Below are 22,605 nucleotides of genomic sequence, written 5' to 3'. Positions count from 1 at the left end.
TTTCTTTGGAAACGCGGACGAAGCCGCGGGCGGAAAGCTAGTAAAGTATACATATAAAACTTCCTCTTTTATATTAATCTATCTATTGCATAATACATTATAGAGATAGTACACTCATCTCGCCTCCGGCTGGCCGCTGGATTGATAAAAACAAAGATAAAATAGAGCTTATGTCACTCAAGAATAATGGAGCTTTTTGCTTATGAATGAATTTTTTAAATCGGTCTAGTACAATTGAGTATAATATGTATACGAACATTCAAAATTAAAACAAATCTTTTCTCTTTATAAATGCTAGAATAATATAGATAAATGTTGAATATAAAATTATCTTTCGATCGTGGGAATATAGTCGTAAACTGCAGATGTGAAATGACTGCATTATAGACTATAGTCTGCTCTCAGATACGTGTCTAAAAATACTTGATATTTTATAATATACTGAAGATCTTTTTTAGTGTTTGTTTGAAGCTTTGACGAATTATTTTAACTAAACCAAGCATATAATGAAATACTTGCCGCTTATCCCGTCTTTGGCCGGGCTAAACCTGTTATAAAAACAAAATAAAATACAGCCTACGTCCAGGGAAAATGTAGTTTTTTGCTGTTGAAAGAATTTTTAAAATCGGTCCTGCAGTTTATCAGATAATATTATAATAAGTAATTTCTAGTTTTACCTATGTGAAAACATTACAAACATACATACATATTACATACACTAATTTTGCCAATTTATAATATTAGTAAACTATTTTACCTCCCAAAAACCATTGAACCCTTCAATGAAGTAAATTAGATGCATAATACATACCAATCACCTCAAGCCGACTACAACACACACACATGCACGTTACGTCGGGTCGTTGCAAAACCAGATAAAACCGGTTCAAAGTGTAACCGCTCGATCCGCGTCAAATAAGAATGCGCCCGCGACGTAAATAAACAAAGATTTGTATATATTTTATTGTTATTACACAATATAAATAGGTATATGAATTTACCACGCTTATGATTAGAGGAAATATTTGATAGTAAGTTTCTTATCACTAAATATGTAGTATAATGCAAAGTAGCTTTCCGTCATCTGTGTCTGTATGATAGATCTATAAAATTACGCAACAGATTTTGATGGAGTTGTTTTTAATAGATAGAGTGGTTCAAGAGAAAGGTTTTAGTATAATATAATTTGTTATATAAGTTTAAGACCAAGCGGGCGAAGCTACGGGCGGAAAGCTAGTACCTATGCTTAACATCTCGCAACGGCCAATAGGAGCGGAGCAAAGAGCAAAGTGTGAATTAATCGAATTTTTATACCTAATCTTTAGAAATTTTTAAATACTTATAAAACTAAAAATTCTAATAATTTCTAATACATAGTGTGCTTTTATTAAAATTAATGCGGGTGAAACCGCAAGTCTCTACTAGTATGTAAGTAATATTATGTACATACGGTTAAAGCAAGATAATTGAAAGCTTGTTGAGCTGTCTATCCCCACCGTTATAGTAAAGTCTAGACTCTGTCTTAGGTAATACCTACATAGTAAATTAGAAGTAATAGTTTAGCTATTACCTATAAGCTGGTGATTTCTTCTTCTTAAAATGATCTTTTCTTTTAGAATAAAAAATAAACATACAAACTTTCAGTTCAATCTTTTTCTCGCTTTAATAATAATAAATCCTAAGTATACATTCAGTGGAATAGAGCCTCCTCCATAGAATAACATAGTTGAAAAAAAATTGAAAACACGCTTAACTCATGAAATTATTGTATTGTCACCACGGACATATATCAAGATAGACTAAGCGAGTGTATGTACTTCCCGTGTCCAAACTACGATTATGAAACTTACTTGACGCTGGCCTACACTCAGTCCGCGCTTGCAGTTCGCCAAGGAAAGACGTGAAGCTGAATAAAGTAAAATGCCGAATTACGCCGTTATAAACTGTAGAAACTCCACAGCTGTGAGTGGCCGAGTTAGCAGAGATGTTTCCTTCCACCGGTAAGTAATTTTCTAATCAGAATATGCACTATTTATTTTAAAATCAAATAAAGAATATCTGTGGAAAACGATCGTGACAAACACGGATACCAAATCATACGAAATGATTCGGAATACATTGCGGCTTTTACTTGGCACGGTAAAGATCGCGTCGTATGATAACAAGCAATGAATAGCGTCTTCTCATTTTTCTGTTCTCATTTTTCTGTCCAATTTTGTGGTTAGTGATGTTCATTTGATGCAACAGTTCTCGATTCTAATCGATTTTATAATCGAACAGATAAATGATAATTTGAAGGAGCAATTTTTCAGAAAAAAAGGCATAGATTTTTTTTGTCATTTAATACGACTTGACCTAGAACTTTTAAGTATTTTAATACAAAGGTACTAAAAATAAATATTATGACATGGACGCCATTAGTTAAAGTGTCATCTTGGGAGTTTTTTAAGAAAACTCCTTATTGCTTAGACTATGTTTGTTTTTTCAGTTTTCCAAGTAACCCGAACATAAAAGGAAAATGGATCGATGCAACGGGACATAAAGATTGATTGATTGACAGTTTCATTACTTTCTTTCGATGGCCTCTCTAGTACGTAGTACATGGTAACTCAATGGGCATATGTAAGAAAAAGCTAAAACACATTAGTTTACTTGTTAGAATATTAAAAGGTTTATAACTTTATTTTATCATCCCTCTGTCTATGGTAATTATCATTTTTCTGTCTTGAATCGATTTAGTAATCGATTACGATTCATTTATTTGACTACCTCTTAGACATAGATCTAGTTTGATCTGATTTCTTTCGATTTACTTCGATGGGATAGGACGATACTAGAATCGCCGCGCGAGTGGCGGCCTAATCGATTTAGCGTAAAATGAAATTAACATCACTAAAAAGCGCTCGTGACGTCATAACGCGTCAAGGTCAGTACAAAAAATATGACACGCTTGGTTTTCATACAGATCGCGGTACTTGCGTTGTCTACTTATACATATACATGTCTGTGATTGTCACCGATCCTTGATAAGTTTACGAATTTTGAATTAAATCTGTCCGTTTAAAGTTGGACAAAATCAAGTCTAAATGATTCGATTACATACAAACATACAGGTGAAGCTAATAAAAGCGTGTTAAAAACTGTATGTATGTACATAACCTTTTTAGAATCACAAAGAATAACACCATGAAAATTATTGTGTATTCTGTACCGATGCTCAAGGCAATGCCCTTTTTCGTGTATCAACAAATAAAATTTAAACGTGACATTGAAGATTGCCATTTAGGGAAAAAGTAGCTTCCTGTAACTTGAAGGCTACATTATATCATACTAGCTGTAAACTGCGGCTTCGCCCGCTTAGCCAAAGAAATTTCTCATAGAAATGAGATGTTTCATCGCAGTAAAAAGTAGTTAAAATCACTATGTACCTACAACACAAAGTTCATGGCCCCCTTCCAATAAGCAGCGTTGGCCCAACAAACGATCGTCGATGTTTGCCGCCATTACGTCGATTATGAATATACATCTACAATGACGATCATCTACATTTAGGCTCTACACTATCATATCGTGATGGCGTCTACTCGCCCAACGCTGCCCATTGTGAAGAGGGTCCCATTGAATGCAATCCATGTAGAACTTTTCGAATTATTGGAACGAAGTTCCTTATCGCGCGTTGTGAAAGGGGGCTAGACGGAAAAAATTCTTACGAAAAGTTGTCACGACACTTTTTGCTAGAATGGTGCGGCGTGCGGCGTACACGTGGTTCTCTGTCTGTCTCTCTCTAACTTAACACTTCGTTCCATCCGGATGTCCCTTGACATCGCTCAAGTTTTTTAAATCGTGAACTAACAAACTCATCATTTTACAAATACATCTAATATCTAATATTCTAATATTCTAATTCTAATTCTAATTCTAATTCTAATTCTAATTCTATTCTAATTCTAATTCTAATTCTAATTATTCTAATATATTATAAAGGCGAAAGTTTGTAAGGATGTATGGATGTATGGATGTTTGTTACTCTTTCACGTAAAAACTACTGAACCGATTACAATGAAATTTTGCACACATATAGAGGGTGACTTGGATTAACACATAGGATAGTTTTTATCCCGGAAATCCCACGGGAACGGGAACTATGCGGGTTTTCCTTTGCAAACGCGGGCGAAGCCGCGGGCGGAAATCTAGTATATTATAAATATTGAATTGGCTTAGGATGCTTTTCCATCAATAATGTACAAGGATGTTTGTAAAGAACCACAACCATCGCTTCATTTAGTTTGAAGCGATACTATTGATTATTTACAAACACACTCCTCGCACATTATTGGTGGTAAAGTACAGTTATTTGAACACAGTTTTTTGAAACGGTGGTACCTAATTATTTAATTCCTACATACACTCAAATATTAAGATTCACAGGCGTTTATAAATCTTGGATATAAAAAAAATGTTTCAGTTTCTAATTTTTCCGATACTAAGCCTACTTAGCTTAATAAATACGACACTACCTAAAGGTTATGATGTCACTGTTCAAATTATGCGAGGGCGGGCTACCACATGACAAAATCTTACCTTTATGGATATAGCAGGTCGTCGCAAATAAACAACAATATTCAATTCGTTCACAGGAAAATTATCACATCAAATTTGGTAAAGTTACTTTATTCTGACGTCGTTTTTAAGTAATTTGTTAACATACGTATGTGATTTGTAAAGTCAATAATTATTAAGTACTTGTACTAAAACTAGTAGAGGTCTGCGATTTTGTCCGTGTAAATAGGACTTAGTAAAGCTTCACTACATATAAAAACAAAGTCCTCCGCCGAGTCCGTCTAGGTGTCCTAACTCCTAAGTCCTAATCCCATCCTACTAATACATATTAGAAATGCGAAAGTTTGTTAAGATGGATGTATGTGTATGTGTAGCTGTGTGTATGTTTGTTACTCTTTCACGTAAATACTACTGAACCGATTACAATGAAATTTAGGATAGATTTTATCCCGGAAATCCCACGGGAACGGGAACTGTGCGGGTTTTTCTTCGAAAACGCGGGCGAAGCCGCGGGCAGAAGACTATAGTAGGTAAGATAAATATCGGTTATTTTTTTATTTAATTCAACCACCTTTCCTTTAAATTATAAATAAATTTACCGTATGACACTATTTTTATAAGGGCGCGGTTCTCCCGTGAGAGTTTGACCCAAAAACTGATAAACTTTATTTGGTTTTGCAAATGCTTTATAATATGTACCTATATCTTCTATATATAATAAAAATGAATCACTCAATGTGTTGGTAAGCGCAAAACTCGGCTGCACCGATTTCGTTAATTCTTTTTAAAATATTCCTTGAAGTACCTAGGTACGAGGACCATCCTCGTACTTCCTACTATAATTACATTCATATCTTGAATAAAAAACAGGTTTTTATTGGTTTGTACTAATAACAAAATATGAACTAACAACAACGAACGCGCTACTCTAAGGAACAACTGGTCCGATTTGAAAAAAAAATGTTTCGGTTTTATATGGCCCATTTATCGAGGAAGGTTATAGGAATATGTATATCATAAGTAAGACCAACAGGAGCGGAGCAATGTGGGTGAAACCGCGGGGCACAGCTAGCAAGTTATTAATGGTACAAATAACACGACTTTCTTCTATATTTATAAAATGTGTAACATTAGCCTTCACTAAAATATTTACGCATCAAAACAAATACAAGGAAAGCACAATAACACAACAAAAAACAAAAACAACAGTCAAGGTGTGCGAGTTAACTGGCACAGTGTCAAGGTTATAAAAACTTTATATTTATCGTGTTTAAAAAACCGGCCAAGTGCGAGCTGGACTCGCGCACGGAGAGTTCCGTACTATACGTACCTAAATATTCTGTGAAAATTTGAAGCGTCTCAAAAATTGAGCAAAAAAATATCTACGAAAAAAAAAACACGTTTATTGTATAGGTTTTTTTTACTATTTCTGGTTATAGCGGCAACGGATATATACAGTACATCATTTGTAAAAATTTCAGTTTTCTAGATACAACGGTTTATGAGATACAGCCTGGAGACAGGCAGCGGAACCTAGTAATAGGGTCCCGTTTTACTCTATGGTTATGGAACCCTAATTACTTTTTATACGGTCGATATTTTAGTCGGCTTACAAAGCCCATGAACGTTTTTCCCTGCAGTCTACATACAGTCTGTCTTTTTGCCAAAGTCACGCGGTTTTGTAACAACTAACATCGATAGATAGGAATCAATAATTGCTATACCTATTTGTCTTGGTTTGTTGACCTACGATGTGATATCTAAGAATTTGACAACAATTATCCATACATTAAAATCAAACAGACTCTTCAGCTTTACCTATTATAAGTATAATTTTTAGCAAAGACATTAACTATCTAGCTGTTAGTAGACGAAACCGCGGACAAAATCAACTTTTCCCATAACTAATGAAGTATCATCTAAATTTGGCATTGCAAGTTGCAACCGTACATTCCGCGTTATAAAATTTTCGATAATCATTAGGATATATTGTTAATGTTAAAAAAAATGTGTGCGTGTACTAGTGTACCTACACACGTAAGAAGTGAAACTTCTTTATGACCTTATTTTTCAAAAAATAATTTACTATATGCAACTTTACAGAAATACGTTGAATCACGCGTGGTAGGGATAAGAAAAAGATGGCGCGTAACGGATAAATGTGACGCGTAACGAAAAAATGTTACACTAAATTTTTTTCCAACCCCGATAAAGAAGTTTCACTTCAAATATATTTACTTAATTGTATTAAAAATAATTCTACCAATAGCTCTTATAACAAAAATATTTGAGATAATTTTAAGGAATAGAAAAAAGTCGATCATGATGCGGGATTCAAACCAGCGTCATTTTGCCTATTCCTAAAAAAAACTATAGGTAGATAAAACCTTTGAATGTTATAAAACTACATATCAAACAGAAACTCACCAATCTCCTTCTCATATCGCTTCTGAAAGGGCTCCAAATCGGGATCATACTTGATCTTCTTGGGTAGTTTCAGCCACACTTGTAGTGCCTCTGCAGTAAGCTCACCACTTGATACCAGGGAGTATTGACTCCTGCTGAGTTCTGGGTTCGACGGCTTCCTGGAGACGCCCCATAGTTTAACTCTCTTTACTAGTTTATCCATAGTCAAAGATTGTTCATTACTGTTTATTTAGGTTTTTAAAAAGTTGAGTCGACTCAACTTTTAGTGTTGAGTAGCGTTGGAAAAGTTGAGTTCACAAAGTTGAGATGCCGTTTCGAATGTTGAGTACACGTAGATTTGTTAAGTTGTAAAACAAAGTTGAGTTATTTAGTTGAAACGATGTTGAGTTGCTGTTAGTTTGTTTTTTCACTAATTCACTGTTTTATAACACACAGAATTGGATTTGGTTAAATTTTTATAGTTTATTTTCTGAGTAATTCGATTTGGTTTAAATTATTTGAGTATTTTTCATAAAATCCACTAATTACTGTAAACAGGAATTCAGATTTACATTTGAGTTATAAACAAAAAGATTTTAAAATTTAATTCAATATTATTTTATTGTTATTTGTGCACATGTCACAGCAAATTTGACATTTTGATAGTTCGTTTTCTTCTACGAGAAATATGTTCTGTATGCTATGAATTCTGCTGTCTAATGCCGATTTAACATAATATAATATCTCTTATCAAAGGCGTCACCTATAATAATATAATTTGTTGGCACATGAATCTGAACATAACTTATGTAAGGCATAACTGTAGTACTGCGAGATAAAATATAGTTTAGTTGGTTTTTGTTCGTGTATTAAAACCTCAAACCATAGAAATCTAAATAACAAGTCTTGTTATTTAGATTTCTATGCCTAAAACAAAATGTTAATATTGTGATCACTGTGGTGATCACATTGTGAAGTAACCGTCCACAGTATCACACAGTACCTAGATGCGCGTGCTACGAGCCAATAATAATTGGCAAGAGACTGCTCAGGACCGGGGAAGATGGAGAGTTCTCGTCTCAGAGGCCAAGACCCACTTTGGGGTTTCAGCGCTAGAGGAGTAAGTAAGTAAGTAATTTAAATGAATTTAATTAAGGTCTGTACAATAAGATGGTTAGTGTGTAACTGATTTATTCTATGTTTAAACAGTACCACGATCTGGAGATCGCGTCTTCTCAAAAATGATTAGGGATGTCGTCGCGACGGTTGAGTGGGCGATTCTCCGTAATCACTTCCTTACAAATCATAACTATAGCAACAAAGTGAATACATTTTTGTAAGTATTATTATTTAAGTCAACTACTAAAATATGGATTCAGCGGGTTTTGGATGTATAACTTAGTACTTAATAAACAATATTTATTGTGTAATATTAAAGTATGAATAAAACATGGCCATATGCTCCTAGAAATGCACATGTTTCGATTGTAAAACTAGTTCGTTTGTTTGTCTTTATGTTTTATTGATGTTTGTGATAGAGCTATGCGTTGAGATTACAAACGGACAGTGTTGACATCTTTGATTGTACAAGAATCCTTTTGTACGAGAGAAAATTTGTATGTATTATTTAGAAGGGAAAATTCCAATTCGTACTATTCGTTCCAATTCGACTGTAAACCTACTATTTTTTTTAATACGAGGAATTACTCCAGATTGACTAAGTTTGTTCAAATTTCATCAGATTGAAGTAAAATCGTGTGCCTAAATCGAAGTCCTACAGCTATATTAACACTACAAGTTTAAAAAAATATTATTAAAATATATACGAATATTTATTAATTAAAATATATAAAATATCAACGATTATTTGTTAGGTATTTGTTTATATTTTTTCAACCCAGGAGAAGCTGGAGCGAATATTTAGCTATAACTCTCAAGTTAAACGAATGATCACGTCTGAATCAAATGCATTCATTTTATTATCATTTTTATTGCTTTCCGGACAAGTATCATTACTAGAAGTACATAATAAATAGTATATACCTAGTAATAATATTGTCAATGACTTAGAAATTATCTATTGTAAATATATTACTATAATTTATTAAGGTTTATGTTTTATTTTTAATTTTTTGTTTATATTTTGATACTATCATGTCTGCACTATAAATAAATGTATAGGAAGCATAAAACTGATTATTCGAAGGCATAGACAAAATTTCAACAAAGGAATTGAAAAAAAAATCTAACTATATATAAATTGATTTTTTACTATTAACTCCGAATTTATTTCAAATAGATTAATATTTTTTAATTAACAATATAACGCATTATACGATTCACCATAGATAACGACCAATAGCGTACCTACCGTCAAAAAGTTTCAAATAGATCGGAGGGTAGTTGGAAATTTATTGCAATTTTTCACGAATAATATTATCAATTATCATTGTGTATCTGTGCTATTCAAACAGGTAATTACTGTTATTCTATTTATTTACTTATTTTCATTTTACGCTTTAAATTGTTTTACATAAGACACATTCATGCGGTAAGTAACTTGCATATTTAATACACCATTATAATTTAAAACCTTGAAAAGGAGTAATTATTGCATTTACTAGACAACACCCTAGCTCGTTAAGCTTGGACAGTTCATATTATAATATACTAGCTCTCCACCCGCGGCTTCGCCCGCGTTTTCAAAGAAAAACCCGCATAGTTCCCGTTCCCATGGGATTTTCGGGATAAAAACTATCCTATGTGTTAATCCAAGTTACCCTCTATATGTGCGCTAAATTTCATTGTAATCGGTTCAGTAGTATTTGCGTGAAAGAGTAACAAACACACACAAAAATCCTCACAAACTTTCGCATTTATAATATTAGTACGATTAATATACTAGCTTTCCGCCAGCGGCTTCGCTTGCGTAGTAAAGAAAAACACGCATAGTTCCCGTTCCCGTGGGATTTCTGGGATAAAACCTATCCTATGTGTTAATCCAAGTTTATACCCTCTATGGCTCTATATTATGTGTACTAAATTTCATTGTAATCAGTTCAGTAGTACATATTTGCGCGAAAGAGTAACAAACATACATACGTCATGTACACATCTTACACATACATCCATCCTCACAAACTTTCGGATTTATAATATTAGTAGGATACAAGAATTGCTAGTTTTATAAGATTTATCTCACTTCTGTAAAGTGTTCATAGGTATCTATACTTCTATACTAATAGATAGTAATATGTATTATAAAGAGGAAAGGTTTGTATGTATGTTTGTATGGTTTTCTCGCATAAACTACTGAACCGATTATAATGAAATTTAGCACACATATAGAGGGTAACTTGGATTAACACATAGGATAGGTTTTATCCCGGAAATCCCACGCGAACGGGAACTGTGCGGGTTTTACTTTGAAAACGCGGGCGAAGACGCGGGCGAAAAGCTAGTAAGATACAAAATAAAAGTTAAACGAGGCGTCTCTTAGAAATCGTGACTTAGTACATAGTACTTAAATTGTAGAAGCGTTTAATGTGAATCTAATTTTACTTTACAAAGGTTGGATAATTGTTAAACAGTGTCACGGACAAGAAATAATAAAATACATACTTAAGACCAACTGGCAAAGATTAAACTTAATTTTCTTACGTTTTCTAATTTCCCACGCAACTTTAGCAATTTTGAACTTTTTTCTTAGAATTAGGAACACAAAAACGGAAATAAGTATTCACTTCAAATATTACTAGCCGTGCCCCGCGGTTTTACCCGCAGTGCTCCTGTTGGTCTTAGCGTGATTATAATATATTATAGCCTTCCTCGATAAATGGGCTATCTAACACTGAAATAATTTTCAAATCGGACCCGTAGTTCCTGAGATTAGCGCGTTCAAACAAACTCTTCAGCTTTATAATATTAGTATAGATAGATTATACTTGGATAACTATAATACATAATGCGAAAAATTTTTTGCTTTTTATACTATGTTACATCGATGCCATATTATTTTAACCCTTTTGGAGGAAACTTGCCCCGGTTTTCAAACTTATAATTCTACATAATATAGGCTATTATAATATTTCTCAGGTTAATTAATGTTATTTTCTCTATGACTATACCTATTACAATTAAAATTTACGATTCACAAACATATGACGTAGTAGATAGCGATGTTTAACTAGGTTACTCGATTATAAAGATAATTATTAAGTTCTGCTTGATCTAGCAATTAATTTGACGGATTTTAAGCGCGATTAATTTATACTAATATTATAAAGCTGAAGAGTTTGTTTGTTTGTTTGAACGCGCTAATCTCGGGAACTACTGGTCCGATTAGAAAAATTCTTTCGGTGTTAGATAGCCCATTTATCGAGGAAGGCTATAGGCTATATATCATCACGCTAAGACCAAAAGGAGTTGAGCCACGTGGGTTAAGCCGCGGGGAACAGCTAGTAATTAATAAAATTGGAGTGTTCTTTTGTTATATTAAAAAAAATTAAATACCGCTTTTTAATAATTACATATGGATGTATAAACGGTTCATTACAATGACTCGTTCGTTAATTGCGTCTCAGAAGTGCCACCTACACATAATAGATTAGAATAATTGAATCTATATATAAGTTAATAATTATTATATATAACATGGCCAACTAGATTTAAATCCACGTGTCACAATCATCACTTTACTGTATGCGTCATTTGGATAGAATTAATATATTTTTAACCGACTTAAAAAGTTGAGAATATTCTTTATGTATTACTTTTACAAAATAAGACGTGTAAGTAGGTACTTTCTTGGCTATTATTTTATGCGTTATAATAATTTTAGGTGTATCTTAAAGTTAAAGTAGTTATCAGACACTGATAACTACTTGGTTTTATACTTGAGAACTGAGATGATGTGTGTTGTTTTAAGATAGTCTAATGGGCCCTCCGCACAATGGGTAGCGTTGGGCGAGTAGAGGCAATCACGCTAGTGTAGAGCCTAATGTCTATGATCGACCGTCATTGTAGATGTTTATTCATAAACGCCGTAATGGCGGCAAACATCGATCAACATCATTTGGGCCAATACTGCCCATCGTGTGGAGGGCCCTTATAGATTTTATAATGTGAATTGTTTGGCTATTGGCTTAAAGCCAATTAATTTTTGTTTGTTGTTTTGTTAGTTAGATGCTCTTGGCGACAGATTGCCTATCATTTATACATACTAGCTTTCCGCATGCGGCTTACATTATAATTTTGAGCTGTATTAAATAAAATATTTAAATTTTAAATGCAGTGTGATGTTAATAAATCTATACTAATATTACAAAGCTGAATAGTTTATATGTTTGTTTGTATTTGGCGCTAATCTCAGGAACTACTGGTCCGATTTTTAAAATTATTTCTGTGTTAGATAGCCCATTATTCGGTGTTAGATAAATTGGCTTACTAACACCGAAAGAACTTTTCAAATCGGACCTGCAGTAGTTCCTGAGAATTGAGATTAGCGCGTACTACGTTTATAATATTAGTATAGAATATAGATAAAATCATTGTAGTCATTATTGTAGTACATAATATAAGTATTGTATGTACTTACAAATCTCAAGCCAGTTTTATCTTACATCACTCTCGTTCTCTATTCACAAATTATTCCCATCTTATACCTATCCAAGTAATGATAATTATTTTACGGGACACAAGATTTTTAGAATTTTATAACCACTAGACTCATCTAAAAATATTGAAAAAGGCGCAAAATCTATCGACATCGTATCGGCAATTTTCGGAATTTGAATTTCGAATACGAACAGCTTTTTTTTTCTAGGTATATTTTTTTTGTCTTTGTTGCCAGTGCCATGAATTCAAAACACGTTCAGAAAATAAAAGAATGCAATAGGCAATAGGTATGTTAAAAGGCATGTTACTTCTAATAATGTAATTAGTGAAAAAATAATTAAAATCAGTCTAGTATTTTTTGGAGCCTATTCAATTTAAATAAACAAAATTTTCTTCTTTATAATATTAGTGTGGTTGTAAATAATGTGTAGTTAAATACAAGGTTATAATTTACAATATTATGCAATATATTCAAGCCAATAACATTGCAAATGAATGCACAGTTTACATTTGAATATTAAATGCGTTAAAATGCATTTACAAAGCATTTAAATGCAGATATCGTGTCAAATAATACAAATGTAATGTATAATCTGTGCCTTTATTTTTGGCGGCCATATAAAGATAACATACATAATTTCATTATTAGACAGAGTCAAAAGATATGATTTAAAAGTAATAGAAAGAGACGGATATATTTTGGAGTGTTCGTCTATCATTTGTTTGACGAATTTTCTTTTTAAAATTTTCTTCTTTGTCTTTATTTTCATGATTTAAGATTGAGTTTAATATTTTGAGTTATTTTAACATATCGACTATCAGTGAAATCTCACCTACTTTGAAGCAGTAAGTACAAACGCTAATTTTAATATTTCTAAATATTGAAATGTTTTAATTCAATCATACATCTAGGTATATAAGCTTTAAAAACTATTAAAATACTTGCTAAGTATTACTAGTTAGTAAGTAATAACTTTTATTGCACGCCTCATAAGCGAAGCGTTGAGGTGGGTACTACTGTCACTTCGCGCAAAACATCTGATTTTTCAAACTTAAAATGTCTTTATGTATCATACATTGCACTTGTAAGATAATACATACACACACATATTAAGAAAAAACACTATTTTTAACGTTCATGATATTTTTGATGTCATTTTTGTTATTTAAACTAGTTAAAAAACAGTTTAAAAAAGTTCTGACTTGGACGTCCGTGTGTCTGTATGTGCGGATCCTTTTTCTTGTTAACACGATAGCGACCGAAATACTTTACTAATCGAGTCTTTTTTTTTCTCTTACGCTTGAGTATGCTCAGGAATAGAACCCTTTCATTTTTCAGGGTCTGATTCGATGTGGTTTAATTGTTATTAAATAAACAAAAATAATAATTAATATTTATTAAAAAAAAAATTATGAGGCGTGCACTTTTGGATTTTCCAAATTATTTTGTATTTTTTACAAACTTCATAATGTTTCTTTAATTGTTTGTTTTATTTAAATGTATTTATTACAATAGATTCTACGTCATATTGTTAATTTATATGTTAATTATACTTTTTTAATGTTTTATTGAACTGTGGTGTTAAATTATCCTTCATTTTTAACACGCTCTTATTAGCTTCACCTGTATGTTTGTATGTTTGTAACCGACTTCTTTGGGCGCGATTTTGACCCACTTTAAACGGCCAGATTTCGTTCAAACTTTGTAGATTTATTGAGGACCGATGACAATACACTAATTTGATAAAAATTTTCTATTTTTTAGGTCGGTTTTCTATAAAAAGCGTGTTTTTTAGTTTTGCACGCCTCATAAGCGAAGCGTTGAGGTGGGTACTACTGTCACTTCGCGCAAAACATCTGATTTTTCAAACTTAAAATGTCTTTATGTATCATACATTGCACTTGTAAGATAATACATACACACACATATTAAGAAAAAACACTATTTTTAACGTTCATGATATTTTTGATGTCATTTTTGTTATTTAAACTAGTTAAAAAACAGTTTAAAAAAGTTCTGTCTTGGACGTCCGTGTGTCTGTATGTGCGGATCCTTTTCCTTGTTAACACGATAGCGACCGAAATACTTTACTAATCGAGTCTTTTTTTTTCTCTTACGCTTGAGTATGCTCAGGAATAGAACCCTTTCATTTTTCAGGGTCTGATTCGATGTGGTTTTAAATAAACAAAAATAATAATTAATAAATATTTATTAAAAAAAATTATGAGGCGTGCACTTTTGGATTTTCCAAATTATTTTTAAACTATTATTATTTAACACGCTCTTATTAGCTTCACCTGTATGTTTGTATGTAACCCACTCCTCTAGACTCAATTTTGACCCACTTTAAACGGACAGATTTAATTCAAACTTTGTACACTTATCAAGGATCGGTGACAATACAATAATTTAATGACTCATCAGTTTATCTTATTAAAGCGGGATTTAGTATTTCTTAGAAATGTTTATTTTTATTTATTTCTCAATTCTTCATAATCACTACATAGGTAGTATAAAACAAAGTCGCTTTCTCTGTCCCTATGTCCCTATGTCCCTTTGTACGCTTAAATCTTTGAAACTACGCAACGGATTTTGATGCGGTTTTTTTTAATAGATAGAGTGATTCAAGAGGAAGGTTTATATGTATAATAACATCCATTAAATAGTGGAGAAGTACTGTTATTTTTGAGGTTTCTAATGTGATGTCGTAAATAATTACATTTTTTCCGCTTACATTGTAAACGCAGGCTGAACCCTACGAGTTTTATCAAAATAATGTACTAAGTATTATAATACTTTGAAAAGGTCTACAGAAAAGTACGCGATGGTATATGTCTATCTCTTATGGATAACCCACAATAACTTTTTTTTGTCATTTACTTTTTACGACAAATAATGGCTAATTTTCGAAGCGATTTTAACCAATACAGCATTAATCCTTAACCAATTAAATACCTTGAATACATTGTTCATTTAATATAGATCTATATGGCCCTTTACACCGTATGATTTAATTGAATATTTTCGAAGATATTACAGATTTAAAAATTGCGGGACGTAGCGTTTGCGGCGGCACCGGCCGGCCGGCTATATACATATTTTATACCCGTGCGAAGCCGGAGCGGGCCGCTATGTTTTTATATACAACGTTCACAGTTTTTCTGTAGTGTATTTAGTATCAGCATTGCACACGTGCGAAGCCGGGGCGGGTCGCTAGTTGTACATATAACATAGCTAAGGTACATAGAATAAGTTATTTCTTTAATTACATTGTTGTTACTTAGAATGGTAATTAGAGGGCTTAGTGAAAGTTAAATTTCCATTTTATCAATTGTTTGCGTAAATAAATATATGGGAATAATATTTAGTACATATATTAATTATAAAAAAGGCATGAAACAATATTAAAATACGGTCAATGACCTAAAAAGCAAAAACAATTTTCAGTCTGATCATGTTTGGTGAAAAGTGTTATCACTAGGTACATAGGTAAAACAAAGTCGCTTTCTCTGTCCCTATGTGATATGTCCCTATGTATGCTTAAATCTTTAAAACTACGCAACGGATTTTGATTCGGTTTGTTTGAATAGAGTGATTCAAGAGGAAGGTTTTAGTATATAATTTATTATGTTTTAGACAAAGCGGGCGAAGCCGCGGGCGGAAAGCTAGTTTATTCATAAAATGTCTTATACTAATATGTGTTTGTTTGTTTGGTTGTAACTAGGGCATGCACCCGGGTTTACCCGGTTCCGAAAAACCCGGGTAAACCCGGGTAAACCCGGGTTTTTTGATGATCTTGAGAACCGGGTCTGAATAGTATGAAACCCGGTTCTCCCGGTTCCGACCAAAATATTAAAATGTAAAGTTTTATTTATATTTTGCTGCATTATTATAACGAATTTTTTCTATCTGGCAACGTCAGACTCACGCGAATTTTCGTGCCACGCCTCAAGCGTGGCTCTGATTGGTTGTCTTACCTTAGATGCTATAAGTTTCCTACGGTTGTATTAGCAAAAAAAAAAATAGGCTTCGAAAATGACAAAAATAATTAGGCTAGGTAAGGTTGGGTCGCCTAAGATCGGATGTGACATAAGATCGGATGCATGGAATAACTCGCAAACTAGGCAATATTCTCTACTGCTACCAACACTACTAGATCCGCCATTTTGTTCTGCCCCTCTCTTCACTCTGCGGCCGGCCAGCGACCAGACGGGACGTGTACACAGGTGATTCAGCAGAAAAGGTGTATTTTGTGGCGAAAATCGTCGATCCGATCTTACCTACAAAATTTTGATGGCTCATTGTGGAGAGTACTTTCATTGAAATAATGTAATTAATTATTTTGGGGCAGAATTAGCGAATCCTCTTTCCATCTGTATACTTTGATTACGCCTAGGACGTTCACAACCCAAGATCCGATCTTCCCTCCCAATGCCGAAGATCGGACCGAAGTTTAGCTCTTGACTGCGCTTTATGCAATAATGCGCAATAATTATTAACTTTTAATATATTTAACTATCTAATAACTATATGACTATCAGACCTTAGGTACATTTTCATTATTTAGTCCTAGAACACGGAGGATAAAAGTTTGAGAAACTTAATTAGGATGAGGAGGGAAGACCGGACTAAAAAAACGCAATAAAAAAAAAAACTTCTTTGTCAAATTTTTTGAGGAATTTCCTGACTCAATCATTGATGCTCAATGTATGGACGTAAGTCCGGATGTTTTCCTAATGTTAACATTATTATTAAACGCATAGAAGTGAAGATACTACTGTTATTTTCTTCACTATGGTAAGTCGAAAAAAGTCTGCTTTTTAGGCTCTAAATTTGCTTAGATAGATAGCATCTACGCAAACCAAAAAATTAGGGGTTAAACAATATTTCTTTGTCATCAATTTACAGTTGACCGCAACAGAAAAACGACATCGAATCATGAGAAATAAACTAAAAAATACAGTACGTATAAAATTTTCGGCATATGCGTCCGATCTTAGGCGACCCAACCTTAGTTACTGAAGTATTTTTATTAGATGTGTCGTGAATTTGAAAAGCTGTTGATTTTACTGTTTCATATAATGATCCAGTCATGTTTTTGTTTTTGGTATCAAGCAGAAAATTTATATCGAATACTCAAGTCTTCAGTCCCTTGATGCTGTGAAAAAGTCAAACTCACAAGCCAAGGCATCACAAGATATAGCCGTCAATGCTGAAAATTTTCGCAAATTTCGACATTCGGTACTTCTCATGAACATAGAGCCTTTAACAATAATGTCTTATAATACAGATTAAGGAAAAATAGGTTTGTTCGGAGCCCGAGTCGAGCGCGAGTCCGACTCGCACTTGGCTGGTTTTTTGCTTTACAGAATAAGGTTTAAGTTTATATGTGATATTATGATAACAAAGTACTTTGATAAATAAAGAGAAGTATTGAAATTTTGTTTCTTTATTGATTTAATAAAATAAGATACAAGCCGCGTAAAATAAAAGGCCCATCAGGTACTTTAACAGTTACTTTTGTTTAATTTCGTATTTTTTTCGAGGTATTATAAAAGAACCGGGTAACCCGGTTCTACCCGGTTCTGAGGTCGATTTGGAACCGGGTTTCAGAAACTTGGAACCGGACTCGGTTCTGCATGCCCTAGTTGTAACTATGCTAAATTTTATCAAAGGATATATTATAAGTACTGCATCGAATTGCAAAATTTAATTTTGTGTTTAGTTAATAATATATCGAGAAAGGCTATAATACATATAAATACCTATGTATAATGTATATACATACATATGTATAATGATATATTTGATAAGATATGTGCGAAATCCGGATTTATCATTTTAATAAACGTGATAATATTAAAAGATAATGTTTACGAATTTGATATTTTGGACTGGCAAGAATTAGGAAAATCATTTTCTAGCATTGAGATAATATTACTACGTATGGAGGAGACACCACGAACAAAATCTGTGCGCCATTTTTTTGCTCTAACTAAGTTTTAAAAATTATTATCTAGTTAGGTACTTACCGATAAAAGAATAAAAGAATAAAGAATAAAATAGATTTATTAGAAGTTATTCCTTTTGCACTTTTCCGTATTATTTGTGTAATATCGTAACACACACGAAGGCATATTTGATGCGTTTCACTTTAAAACAAATAAAAAAGACGGGTTGCACTCCGGGAGTGCCGGCAGAAGGGAAAACTTGATTATTAACGTTCAGCATGTTTGATATTTTGGAATGGTATCCGTCTTACGCATGGAATATAAGGGCTAAAAAAAATCCGTCTTACGCTTTTTCGATCAGGCCACGTGTCCTGACGCGAGTTTAAGATTTTATACCCAACGCCGCTAAAGAAGTTTTCACTTCAAAAATGACCGTGCAGTTACGCCATATGGCGTATGTTGAGCGGAACATAAGTGATGTAGGCGGTGTCGTCTCCATATGTATATCTCAATGTTTTCTAGACTTTTATTTCAATCCTATCATTTATAGTTTATGAATAAGTAGGTATTTTATTCTGTAATTTGATTTTGGAATGTATTGGTTGTGTTAAAATGCTTGATAAAAAAAATGCATTTCACAGATAAAAAATGTACTTTTGACAGATTTTCCTCTTTAAATATAGATACATAACTACATAATACCATATAATACGAATAATATTTATTACTCACTACCATAACCTAATAGTAAATAAAAGCATAAATTGTATGAAAATCTGGCACGACCGGTGAAGAAACAACAACATACAAACACAATTTCTTTTACCCATTTTACAAGTTTAGATATTTAACTAATTTTATTTGTAAAATTATTAGCTCGTCTAAGCTTTTTGCAATAATATTGCTTTGAGGTAGTTATGTATTATAGAGGTATGTATTACAATTTTTTTAATAATTCGTACAAATATATAAAATATGCTCCACTGCTTCATAAAAAAATCGATTATTTTTTATCTTTAGCAACGCCTATTAAGACAATACCAACGATAAAAAAAGAAATTAGCATAAGTAAACAGAACGGCAGAATTATGACGTCACTAAGAGCCATGAAAATTATAATGTCATTTGTGAATAAATAATTTATAATGCATCTAAAGAACTATCCAAGTATCAATAATCATTGAGATAAGCTTGGCAAGTGTCCACAATTTTCTATAATTATTTTCGCATTTAAAACACATATACGAACTTTTTGTTTATAACTCAAAACGTAAACAGACAAAAAAAACTAATTAACTGTACACTTTTTAACTGTCAAAATTGCCGCGCGATTTGACAGTTGATTTTTTTCTTTTATTTACTTTTTCGGAATTCAAAATACGCGCACGTTCGACGCAGTTCGCGCGCTTTATGCTACTAGCAGACTAGCCATAAGCCAGCTGACAAATATAAACACGACGCATTTTTATCATACCCCTGTTATCAATGGAATACCAGTTAGAATTAGGTACGGAAGATAATTGTGTTGCACAATTAATTTATGTATTTTTGCAGTGTTATAACATAAAATGTGAATGCAACGGAAATGCAAGGAATCAAAGCTTACTATTTCTGAACGACTGAGAGCAGTGAACCTTCTAGAAGAATATGTCGGACCGTTCCAATTTATTACGGAAAACTACCAATGTATAATTTATATGTAAGACATTATACTAATATGTATATTCATTATGTATATGTACTTATTTTATCTATAGTTGTTTGATAAATTTACTACATACTAGGTTAACACATTGAGATTTGAGAAGGAATGATAGTAAAATGTTTTGTTTTTTATACAAACTTTTTGGGCTCAGTTTATTTTTTTTTTATTTTTAACACGCTTTTATTAGCTTCACATGTATGTTTGTATGTAACCGACTCCTTTAGACGGATTTTACACGGACAGATTGAGTGCACTTGAAGCGTACAAATTTAAGTAATTCAAAATTATTTATCAAGGATCGGTGACAATACAATATTCTCATGAGTTTTTTCATATTTATCATATTTTTTATTGTTTCTTATATCTATTTATTGTATTTAACAGGCCATTGTTTGATAATTTAGTGTATTTCTATGTAGTTGCTATCCGCAGCTTCGCATGAAAGTTCCATGGGAATGATATTAAGTTTCACCGTGGAAAAAATTAGCCTATAGTATTAGTAACTACTAACTATGTATGTATTATATGTACCTATATGTAGGTTTATCACTTTTATACTATTATAAATCATACTAAGTAAAAATCGCTCCGTTGCCACGTAAATGAAAGACAAACAAACACACTTTTGCATTAATTATTAGTAACGATTTGCAGATTTTGAGATTTATAGAAGTGAAACTTCTTCAGGCGCGTTGACAGTAAAATTTCAAGGTCACGTCATGGCAATACCGTCACGTCATGGAGTAAGGTCGATCTGGAGAAGGTACGATCTTGTCAAATAAGTTTCACTTCGGACACGTGTGCTCGGCACACACGCTGTTTTTTTTTTCTTTGGGATAGAATCTGTAAGTAGGTACCTACCTACTTATTTCAAAGAATTAACCAATACACCGTAAGATAATGCGTAATTTTTTTCCATAGCCACGCCTCAATTTTAATAATTTATGACTACAATATACACTTTTTCATTTTAATTAAGTAGGTAAGTAATTAAATTTAGATACTAATTATACTATAGGGACGTTATTGTATTAATTAGGTATATGCATATACATAATTATAATGTGGCCATATTAATTATTAGAAATATGATAAAAATATCGCGGATTAGATTCCAGTTGAAAAAAATATACTATAACTAATAATAACTAAATAAAAACTTTTTAATTTCTAAAACGATACCCAGCTCGCTCTACATGCTTTTTAATTTTAATCAATCATCTCAATATATTTTATCCCTCCATCGCTTTTTAGAAAAAAATTTTTTTTTCCATAACTATTCCAAAACATATCAGTCATTAAGGTCGTGATTACCTACGTATAATGTACACGTATTAAAAAAATATTTGTATAAAACATGTGTGACATGTACCAATATGTCTGTTTGTCTGTCTGTCAGTATACATAAACCATGATGGATTGATAGTAAAATCTATGCGTAAAAACGTGTCACAGTGATTGTTATACTTCTACTATTGAGAGATTTAGAAATCGGATTTTAAATGCGATTTATTCATTATATTATCTCTATTAGTTAGTATCATTTATTATTTTTACACGCTTTATATTAGCTTCACCTGTATGTTTGTAACCGACTTCTTTGGGCGCGATTTTGACCCACTTTAAACGGCCAGATTTCGTTCAAACTTTGTAGATTTATTGAGGACCGATGACAATACACTAATTTGATAAAATAAATAATAGTTAAAAAAAAATAAAAAAACACGCTTTTTATAGAAAACCGAACTAAAAGCGTGTTTATTAGTTTTTTTTACTATTATTATTATTTATTTGTGAGGTATTTAGTCTCCCCGTGAGTCGTGACTTGTGACCACACTCACTGCAAAGTGTGCGTAACGTCGGGATAATATTAAAATGAATAAATCGCGTTTAAAATTCGTTAAAAATCTTTATTTCTAAACGAATAATACTCGCGTAAAATAAAAATAATTTGGAAAATCCAAAAGTGCACGCCTCATAATTTTTTTTTAATAAATATTTATTAATTATTATTTTTGTTTATTTAATAACAATTAAACCACATCGAATCAGACCCTGAAAAATGAAAGGGTTCTATTCCTGAGCATACTCAAGCGTAAGAGAAAAAAAAAGACTCGATTAGTAAAGTATTTCGGTCGCTATCGTGTTAACAAGAAAAAGGATCCGCACATACAGACACACGGACGTCCAAGACAGAACTTTTTTAAACTGTTTTTTAACTAGTTTAAATAACAAAAATGACATCAAAAATATCATGAACGTTAAAAATAGTGTTTTTTCTTAATATGTGTGTGTATGTATTATCTTACAAGTGCAATGTATGATACATAAAGACATTTTAAGTTTGAAAAATCAGATGTTTTGCG

At 32.4% G+C, this 22,605-nt stretch overlaps 1 protein-coding gene across 1 annotated transcript in view; it reads right to left on the bottom strand.

Moving 5' to 3' along the window:
- LOC149895781 (P protein-like) overlaps positions 1-19,934 on the bottom strand; it is a 66,405-nt gene extending 46,471 nt beyond the window's left edge. The window contains exons 1-2 of the mRNA XM_090118569.1: positions 19,784-19,934; positions 6,988-7,514 (exon numbers count right to left, since the gene is read on the bottom strand). Of these exons, the coding sequence (XP_089974695.1) occupies positions 6,988-7,189 (202 nt within the window). The 5' untranslated portion in view covers positions 7,190-7,514; positions 19,784-19,934. The remainder of the gene's footprint in view (positions 1-6,987; positions 7,515-19,783) is intronic.
- Between the last annotated feature and the right edge of the window lie 2,671 nt (positions 19,935-22,605).

This window comes from Colias eurytheme, chromosome 30, assembly GCF_061535395.1.
Source record: "Colias eurytheme isolate Ceu_HAF_F1 chromosome 30, ilColEury1 Martin Lab GWU primary, whole genome shotgun sequence".
Taxonomy (NCBI): Eukaryota; Metazoa; Arthropoda; class Insecta; order Lepidoptera; family Pieridae; genus Colias; species Colias eurytheme.
Note: the sequence above shows the minus strand (reverse complement) of the source record. Positions and strands in the feature narration are given on the sequence as shown.